The following is a 9,986-nucleotide window of genomic DNA, read 5'->3' as shown; positions in this document are numbered from 1 at the left end:
GCTAACACAAAAATACCCTGATAGCATCACCTCAACTCTCAAGGGTTGGCCTCCCACCGTAGATGCCGCTGGTTGCCCACAACACCACTGCACAAAGAGCAAGAAGAGGACCATTACCTTGACATCAACACAAGTATACATAAGCCCCCTCCTCCCAATCACATACAGAGATCCCGAAGGAACCGAGAAGGTGCAAACACCACTCCCTAGATCCAACACTGATAGATGAGGAAATCACCGTCCGATGGGGGATATGAAGAACTTATTCGCTGTCACCGTTGTCATTGGTAACGCAGAAGTTAAAAGTCATGGACAAGCAAGACCTACCTAAGGTACCCAGGCTACTAAGCCACAAAGCAACTAGTACAGGCGAGGGAATCCCAATGACGCCGAAACTCGAGGCGCCTGCTCCCTCCCATCACTTTGGTTGCTTCTGGCACCTAGGGTTTCACGACGCGTCGTATCTATTTATCTTTCGTTAATTAATTAGCAATTGCTACAAATTTGTGCAAATTACAATCACATAGAATTGTCCACTATACTAAAGTAAAAACTTGCAAGTCGAAAAATATACTCTCTCCGCCCGAAAATACTTGTCATTAAAATGGAGATACATCTCTTTTTATCCATTTTGATGACAAGTATTTTCGAACGGAGTGAGTATAATTTTAGTTAGTACTGTAGTTTTTCAGTTTATACTAGTACGAGTTATATATAGAATGTTGTAGTGACGAGAATGTTCAGGTGTTTTTTTATAAGGAAGAGAATGTCCAGATGTTAATTCAACCGAATAAATAAATGCGGAGCAACTTAACGGTGACATCCCTCCATTTTAATCGCTCCGGGCACCCCGAGGTCAGTGTGTGGTCTTTGACCGCTAGTAGGCCGCCTCCCCATTCCGGCCGAAACCAAACCAAACCCTCGCCTCGCCGCCATGGCCGACGGCACCGGCAGCGGCAGGTCCCGTCTCAGCGCCCTCCACCACGACATCCTCCATCACATCATCACCTACCTCCCCGTCACGGAAGCCGCCGGCGCCGCCGGCCTCGCCCGCGACTGGCGCCACCTCTGGCGCTCCTACCCGCTCGTCCTCAAGGATGCCCGCATCCCCGAGGCCGCGCGCGACGCCGTAGTCCCCCGAGTCCTCCACGACCACCCGGGCAACTTCCGCGCCGTCATCCTCCCCGACTGCAGGCTCGCCTCACTGGACCGTGAGCTCCCCGCCTGGCCGCGCCTCCTCGTCGACAAGCGCACGGAGAAACTCCTTCTCGCCTACAGATGGGTCATGGACCAGCCCAACCCCGCGCGCCTTCTTCCCGCCGACATCCTCCGCTGCGACTCGCTCCAGGAGCTCACCCTGGACTTCTGGACGTTCCCCAGCGGCACCGAGGTCCTTCTTCCCCGCCTCAGGACTCTCACCATGGTAAGGATTGGCACAAGCGATCAGGATCTGGAGTCCTTGATCGCTGCCAGCCCCGTTCTGCAGTCCCTTAGGCTCATCGTCAATAGCCCCAAGCACGTCCGGCTCCGCAGCAAAAGCCTCATGTGCGCGCTCGTTGGGCTATCCACGGTGGAGGAGTTGACCGTGGTGGACACGCCGCTCCTGGCGCGGCTTTGCTTGTTCGTGCCTCGTAATGGTGTGAGGATCAGGATCGTTTGTGCTCCCAACCTGCGGGCGCTCGGCTACCTGGACACAAGAGTTCTCAAGCTGCAGATTGGTGACAGCGTCGTCAGGGTACGTCTCTCCAGTCTCAATCTCTCTCTCAACTTGAAATTGTTCCATCTACATTGTTCTCAAATACGTATGATGTAAAAGTAGTCAATGAGTTATGGTAATCTCTCTCTCAAAGTTATTCCATCCATCATGATGTTTTGTATGATTATAAAACACTCAATAAGTAATGATGTATACCTGTCTTGGTGGACCGCTTTGCAGTCAGACAGAATGGTGAGCGCAAGCACTGTAGTTCCAAGCGTCAAGATATTGGCGTTGACTGTGAATTTTGGTGTCTTCGAGGAGATCAAGATGCTGGCCAGCTTCCTCAGATGCTTTCCCAATGTTGACACGCTGCATATCGAGGTAGCTCCCAGTTCCTTCAGTTCGTCGATCATTTCCCAATGGTATCGTCGATTATTAGCAGCTTGATCCATATATGTATTGTAATCAAACTGCTCACATTGGTACCAATTTGCAGTCTGCACTGCATGGTCCATCTGTAACTGCCAACGAACCCACTTGGGAGCATCATGCCAAGTTCTGGCAGGAGATCAGTCCAATCTTTTGCTTGAGATCACATGTCAAGAAGATGGTTATTCACGATTTCCGAGGGGATCAAAATGAGTTTGAATTCCTCAAGTTCGTCGCCATGAATGCCGAGGAGCTACAGTCCTTACTGGTTGCGTCGCACAAAGAAATTTTGTCTTCGGCTGACAAGGTGAATGAGATAAAAGACGAATTGCAGTGTCTACAGTTTCCAACAAGCATCTCTGCAGTGCTACGGGTATCACCTAAAGCTGCCATTCTTTGGCGCTTGAGGAAAGCGTGCATTCTTACAATCGATGACCCTTTCGAGTGCTGAACCCATGGTTAATTCGCTGTAAGTTACATGCTTGATCTGTACTTTTTGAGAAATCATTGACTGTTCTTTGCAAGATCTTGCTGTTTAGTTTCTTGTAGGCATGCCTTATCTTGAGATATGGCTGAGTTTTCCAACTACCAAGAGTGTGTAGGAATTAAAGCTGGCAGAGTACTTGAGAGACTAGTGTTATTTTCATGTGTTTGTCTCGATATGACAATATGACAGCAATGTGCTTCTGGATATAGTGCGCTTGTTTTTTAGTATGTCTGTGGTTTCATTTTGTTTGCATTGCTTATGTAGAATGTCACCTCTGTCAGTTTCGTTAACTATCATTTGATGGTCAGTATACTGAGCTTGGTTGTCCAGGATCAGGATGGCAGAGGCTAAATGTAGTTCTGCACTTCTGCTTTCTGCATCATGTTTTGTGTATCTGGAATAGAAATGGCACATTGCATCGACTGGTAAAAGCATATGGAATAAATAGCTTATGACAGTAGATGTTTTTCTTTCCAATTAAGACTTGGCCGATTAGTTGAGCAAAGCTAGAGCTTATATATGAGACCTGGTTTGTGAACAATCTTAGAGTACTTGGTTTCCGAAAACAAAATTGTTGCTACTCTATTCATGTTTCACTGAAAGATTTTCGAGAAGTGGGAATGTTCAAATATGCTAATTCTTTGCTTAATGGAATGCCCACCATATATGTTTAGAGATATAACAGTTACGTAGGTGTTACTCTACTTGTTTGGCTCTGCTTCTCCTGTTTGCAAAGAGGACTTTCTTCTCTGTGCTATCTTCCAGAGATAGTTGTTGCTTTCCCTTGATGATGTTCTCTCTTGGTTTAATTCTGCCAATAGCCCAGCATTTGATTTCATTCACCGTTCATTATTTAGTTACATCAGTGGCCTAATAGCCTTGCCAGCTCTAAGGAGGAACATAATTGTCTTAACAACGTTGATGTTCTTGACACTGAAAAACTGGCATGTTTTTCTATTCCCAAGGGTTGTTAACATTGGTAAAGCATGAAAATCATTTATGATATCTTTGTCCATTTTAGGGGAGAGCATTTTAAAAGAATCTTGTACTGGAGGTGTAATGTTAGATGTCCACGCTATTTTGCTCATGCAGTCTGACAAAATTCATTAAGTCTATTTCCCTGTTTATTTGCCCCGTGATTATTGGTTAGTTTTGCAACTGATTAAGTTTTTTGTGGTGCTTCAAACGTTGGCTAGCAATGCACATGTTACGATTTAATATGTCACAGTCCACAGATTTACACCTATTGTTATCTTTGATTGATACTTCATAATCACATAAAAGAGCTTCCATCTTTTTTTTGTGGCAAAAACTTCCGATCACTCTCACTGTTAGGGTCGGCATAGCAAAGCGCACCTATTTGTCTAGTACTCCCTCTGTAAACTAATATAAGAGCGTTTAGATTACTAAAATAGTGTTCTAAAGACTCTTATATTAGTTTACGGAGGGAGTACATTGCTATGCTATTTGCTTACTGTCGACTTCATTTTATTATTTTTTGCTTACTATCTATCTGTTTCTGCATAAGCCAACTCGGCGACTAGGTTTTTGGCACCGCTGCCAAGTGAAGCTATTGTCAAACCTACTATTCTTTTCATCCGTTTCTTTGCATAAAGAAACCGCATGCTACTGATTGCAACATGCTAGTTACAGCTTGATTTAGATTTAGCATGGTCTGACGCCCTTTTAACTTTGCTACTTCATTGTTTGGAACAATGCAATAATCGTACTCTAAACTGTGGCTATGTGCAACAACTGCAATATACACTTACTAGCATCCCATATGTCTATACTACAAAAAACAAAAGAAAAAGAATACTCAGCCGAAATATGTACAATCTGGGAACTGTGCGTCTGTAAGTAAAGTACCGCTCTCAAAGCCGACCCTCTTCCTGAACTCTGCATCTGTGACCTACTTGGAGATCAGGCTGTTTAGTTTGTAGGCGTGCCTTCTCTTAAGATCTGCGACCTACTTCCAGATCAGGTAGGTTTCAACTTACGGTGATTATACTGCCAAGTGTGCGGAGGCTGGGAAAGTTGACAAATCTTCCTTCTAATCCTGCTTGCTGATTACATAGATGCTACATCTGCGGAATCAGACAAGGTCTTCTAGGTTCAGACATCTTCGAGCAAAGTAGCTCACCCTCTCCTAAAAACAGCTACTGTCTTCGTCCCGTTATGGGATAGTATAAAGAATGCTCTTATATTATGAGACGGAGGATGTATTATTAGAGATTGGCTTGGGCAATTAAGCAAATCGACAAGCTTCGCCAGAATTTTTGGATGCTAATGATGGTGCCTGTCTTGTCAGTTGGAGTCACGTTTGCATACCAAAAAATGCTTGACAGTTTAGGAGTCATTGACTTAAGAGCATCTCTAACTGATCCACTATCCGGAGTTAGAGAAGGATAAATTCGGTTTTCCTCTAACCGGTATCTTTCCAAACTTTTAAAATCTTTAGTGGAGAAAAATATTTACTGCGTGACAGCCACAACTCTTAAATATACTCGACCGACCCCCTCGCAGAGTAAAAAAATTCCCCACCCCCACTTCTCCTCTTCTTTCATTCCACAGCCGCTCAAGCTCCACCGGCGCGCCCCCACCCGCACCCCCATCTACCCCGTCGCCGATAATGAACGGATCCAGTCATTCGCTACTCCCTGCCGTCCATCCCAACGTGGATCCACATGCAGTACCGAGCATGTGGTTGCGGCGACACTTCCTCCTCCCATGCCAGTGCATCCCGCATCTTCGGCCTCTTGTCGCCGCCTTCGCAAAGGAAATACCTTGACGTGCGGCAGCGCCGGTGGGGGAGGTGGCCACAGAGATCACCGGCCGCGACACTAACAAGCGCATTTGGATCGGACCTTTCCATTTGACGGTGCAAGCGGCGGGGGAATAGGACATAATGTCGGCCTGCCTCTATGATTCCAACGTCCGGCGCAACTTCTCCGTCGGCCTACCGCAGTTGGCGCGTGTCTACCCCTGGATGGCCACCACATGGGAGATGCGGGAAGACCGGGAGGTGCGCATTGCTGGCGTTTTTGTTATGGACTAGACCTGGTGGATGGGCACCCCCGGGCCCGTCGTCCGGATGCCCAGGGTCGCGGTCGCCGGTGGCGGCGGCTGCAGCTGTTGCCCCTGCTGCATAGTGGAGGCGCCGGGGTTCGTCGCTGGTGGCGGCTGCCATGGCAGCTGCTGCATGGCGGCGGCGACACGGGTCGCCGAGGATGGCGGCGGCTGCGGCGGCGGGGCAGTGGCGAAGGGCACAGGCGGCTGTGGCCCATAGGATCTCGCGAGAAACGTGTAGATGTCCGTGACCGCCTGGGTGAGATCCCGGATGGCAGCCGTCATCTCCTCTGGGGTGAAGACGACGGGAACGGGCGCGGCGGAGGTGACCGGCACCGGCAAGAGCGGGGTGCTGGCCGTGGTGGCCATCGAGGCGGTCGTCGCGGTCGGCAGCGGGAGGGTCGGGGTCGGCGGCGGCAAGGACATGATCGCACCGAAGCTATCTGATACCAAATTGGTAGGAACCGGATCCCTACCAGGGCGTGGTCTCAGGTTGTAGGGGTGGAAGGAGGGACGGCGTGGAGGAAGGCGTGGTCGCCGGCGATGGGGCGCCGTCGTTGCATGTGCGCGCGAGAGAGAGAGAGTAGGGGCGGCGGCTAGGGTTAGGTCTCCCGGCTCCCTAAGGAAGCTGAGCAAATATGATTGCTTCTTGCTTAATCCCAAAACGGGACCTTACACGAGTTTATATAATCCTCCTAATAAGATAATTGGGCCAAGCCCCTAATAACGATAAGATAAACTGGGCCACAACTAACTGGGCTAAGCCCCTAATATGCTGGTCATAACAGTCTACAGTTTCCAACAGGCATCTCTGCAGTGCTACAGGTGTCACCTAAAGCAGGTGCTGTTTTGTGCTTGGAGAAAGCATCCAATCTTACAGTTGATGACCCTTTTGAGTGTTGAATCCATGGTTATTTCGCTGTGTGTTTACGTGATTGATCCGTGCCTTTTGAGAAATCACTGACTGTTCCTGTAAGACCTTGTTGTTCAGCAACTTGACAGAGTTGTGTTATTTTCATGTGTCTGCAATATGACAGCAATATGCTTCTGGATATAGCGCACCTGTTTTGTAGCAGGTCTGAGGTGGCATTTTATTTGCGTTGCTCATGTAGAGTGTCATCTTTGTCAGTTTCGTTAACTATGCATTGCTTATGCTGTTCTGCTTGTAACACCATGTTGTGCATCATGTTTTGTGTATTTGGAAGAAAAATGGACATTGCATCGACTGGTAAAAGTATATGGAATAAATAACTAATGATAGTAGATTATTTTCTTTTAAAAAAAGATTTGGCCGATTACTTGAGCAAAACCGGAGCTTACATATCCTGATATCCATACATATACATTGCTATGCTATTTGCTTACTGTCTACAGTTTCCAACAGGTCTCTCTGCAGTGCTACAGGTGTCACCCAAAGCTGGTGATGTTTTGCGCTTGGAGAAAGCATGTAATCTTACAGTTGATGACCCTTTTGAGTGCTGAATACATGGTTATTTCGCTGTGTGTTTACGTGATTGATCCGTGCCTTTTGAAGAATCGCTGAGTGTTCCTGTAAGACCTTGTTGTTCAGTTTGTAGGCATGCCTTCTCTTGAGATATGCAGGTGGCTGAATTTTTCTGCTACCATGAGTATATAAGAATTGAAGATTACAGAAGTACTACTCCCTCCGTCTCGAATTACTTGTCGCAGGTATAGATGTATCTAGATGTATTTTAGTTCTAGATACATCCATTTCTGCGACGAGTAATTTAGAACGGAGGGAGTACATGATAGAACACTGGCATTTTCATGTGTCTGTAATATGACAGCAATGTGCTTCTGAAATCTGAATATCGTGCGCCTCTTTTGTAGTATGTCTGTGGTGCCATTTTCTTTGCATTGCTTATGTAGAATGTGACCTCTGTCGGTTTCGTTAACTATCATTTGATGATCAGAGTATACTAAGCTTGGTTGGCCAGGATCCGGATTTGTTCCTTTTGGAATGTAGGCGCTTTCACAGCGGAGTTTATGTAGTTCTGCTTGTGATCCCATGTTGTGCGTCACTTTCACAGCGGAGTTTATGTAGTTCTGCTTGTGATCCCATGTTGTGCGTCATGCGATTTCAGTTCCCAATTCCAAGTTCCACCCGATCGTTGCAACCAAAGACGTCAAGTGCAGCACCAGATTTTTTTGTTGTTGCGACAATCCTTATAAAGGTGAACAGTGTGAACTAGTGTTTGTAAGGTGATTTTATCTGCATTTATTTTCATATAATCTATTTGTTTGTGAAGTGATTTTATCTGTTTCTTTTAAATATGATGCTACTGATTGCAGCAGGTTACTTACATATTGCTCTTCATTTAGCATGGCCTGTCACTCATTTTTCGCTTCCCGCTTTGATTTTTGGAATAGTTTAGTAACAGACTCTCCAGATGGGTCATGTGTAACTATAATGCAAGCGCACATGCATACAAAAGAGAGTACTGAGCCTAAATTTGCAGTCTGAAAAGTGTGCAATTTTGTAAAACACTACTATTTCCTGGGAACTAATCAATAGTACCGAGTGAATTGCAGAAAACATCGACATTGAAGGCTAGGGTTTCAGAACCACACTTCTACGATTTTGTGCAAAAAACCACTAATTCCAAGCCTAATCTTTTGCAAAAGACATTAGTCGGCGGTTTAGGTCGTTTTGAGCACGATTATGACAGCTGGGTCCCACTAGACAGGGTGACATGGCAAAAGAAATTGTAAACTACATCCCGATACAATTTTGTTTTGCGAAAGGACCCCTGGAAAAAGCAATCGGGTCCTCCGTGAGATCGTGACCTTCATCTCCCACCGGCCCGGTAGTGGACGCCGGCAGCAGGGAACAGGGGAGATCCGGCGTAGTCTGGGACGAGCAAGAGGGCGTGGATCCAGCGTCGGTGTCGGTTAGGACGGCGGGGCAACGGAGCTCCGGCGGCGGCTTGAGCATCAGGCGGCCATGGATGAGCTCCGGCGGACCCAGCTTGAGCATCGAGCATCTATGATTGAGCTCCGGCGGTGGTGGCTTGAGCATCAGGCACACACCAGAGAGAGATGGGAGAGATAGGGGAAGGCACCGACGCTCAGAGAGAGATAGGGGAGTGACAGGACCAACGAACAGATCATACACACAATTCACTCGAACTAGCCCCGATTCGATTATCTCCAGGAAAAAGTAGCAAGGTACAGGTATAGATCGATGATCAGTTCCGAATTCTACAAAGTAATTTAGGGTTCTAGAGCTACCCTAGTTGATACAACTTGTAGAACGGGAAAAAGATGCGTCTAGATTGCTTGGCGGAGGAGATAAGTAGTTGCGGGGTTGGTAGCCCACGCACGTGCTCTGCTTCTGTCCTGTAGAAGCCCAGTTGGTGACGGCAACAGCGTGACGAGGAACAGGAGACCGTTGGGGACGAGAGCCGTTGATCGTCACTTGTTATCTTCAATCTTGGCCGTCCATTACCCAAGCGAGTAATGCTTCGTCCTTGCTGAATATTTCTTCAGTTAAGCTGTTTAGTTCTTCAGTAAACTGCATTTGAGTTGCAGGGTCCTGACAGGGAGGGCACTCCGGCAGCGGAGCTCACCATTGAGGGACATGGAAGATGGAACACACCTCCATGCCCACTGTCATTGGGTTTGCCTCGATAACACGCAGCTCCGGCTGGAGCTCATCCATGGCCGCCGTTGTCGAACCTCCTCTTTGCGCCCTCACTGATCACGCCTACATGGGCCATCGTCACACCTCTTCTTCACCTCGCCGGAGCCGATGCAGGTGAGCAGCAAGGAGAGGCCGAGGCCAGGGAGTGGGAGGAAGGTGGGGGCGGGGGGAGAGAGGATGAGGAGGAGGGTAAGGAGGTGGGGATCACGGCGCCGTCGTCCATGCCGAGCTCGCCGGCCGGGAGCTCGTGCGCACGTCTGAGGAGAGAAAGGAGGAGCCAGACCTTATCCTCTTAGAGCAACTCTAGCAGACCCCGCATCCTCTCGACCCGCAAAACGTTTTTTGCAGTTCACGGAAAAACACCTTTGCAGGCCGGCGCGGACGCCCGCAATTGCAGACCTCGCATAATGGACCCATAAAAAAGGATATTACCGGAATATCTTTTTTTACGGGTTGGGGTTGCGGCATTTGATCTGGCGCAGCTCCTCCCGACCCGCAAAACTTAAATTTGCAACTTAATTTGATCTAGCATATTGCATTACTTTGCTTTATTAACAACATCGGATATAAAAGACATCACCAAATCTTTACTAGAATAGTAAGACCAAAGAAAACAAGAACTACAAGTATGCATTTTA

The 9,986-nt window shown here is 47.6% G+C and overlaps 1 protein-coding gene across 1 annotated transcript; it reads left to right on the top strand.

Moving 5' to 3' along the window:
• The first annotated feature begins 847 nt into the window (after positions 1 to 847).
• Positions 848 to 7,525, top strand: LOC123148225 (putative FBD-associated F-box protein At5g56700). The gene is made up of 4 exons (XM_044567604.1): positions 848 to 1,735; positions 1,937 to 2,080; positions 2,196 to 2,597; positions 7,069 to 7,525. The coding sequence occupies exons 1-3, from the start codon at positions 935 to 937 to the stop codon at positions 2,577 to 2,579; spliced, it is 1,329 nt and encodes a 442-aa protein (XP_044423539.1). The 5' UTR covers positions 848 to 934; the 3' UTR covers positions 2,580 to 2,597; positions 7,069 to 7,525.
• The last annotated feature ends 2,461 nt before the right edge of the window (positions 7,526 to 9,986 follow it).

This window comes from Triticum aestivum, chromosome 7A (genome assembly GCF_018294505.1).
Source record: "Triticum aestivum cultivar Chinese Spring chromosome 7A, IWGSC CS RefSeq v2.1, whole genome shotgun sequence".
Taxonomy (NCBI): domain Eukaryota; kingdom Viridiplantae; phylum Streptophyta; class Magnoliopsida; order Poales; family Poaceae; genus Triticum; species Triticum aestivum.
Note: the sequence above shows the minus strand (reverse complement) of the source record. Positions and strands in the feature narration are given on the sequence as shown.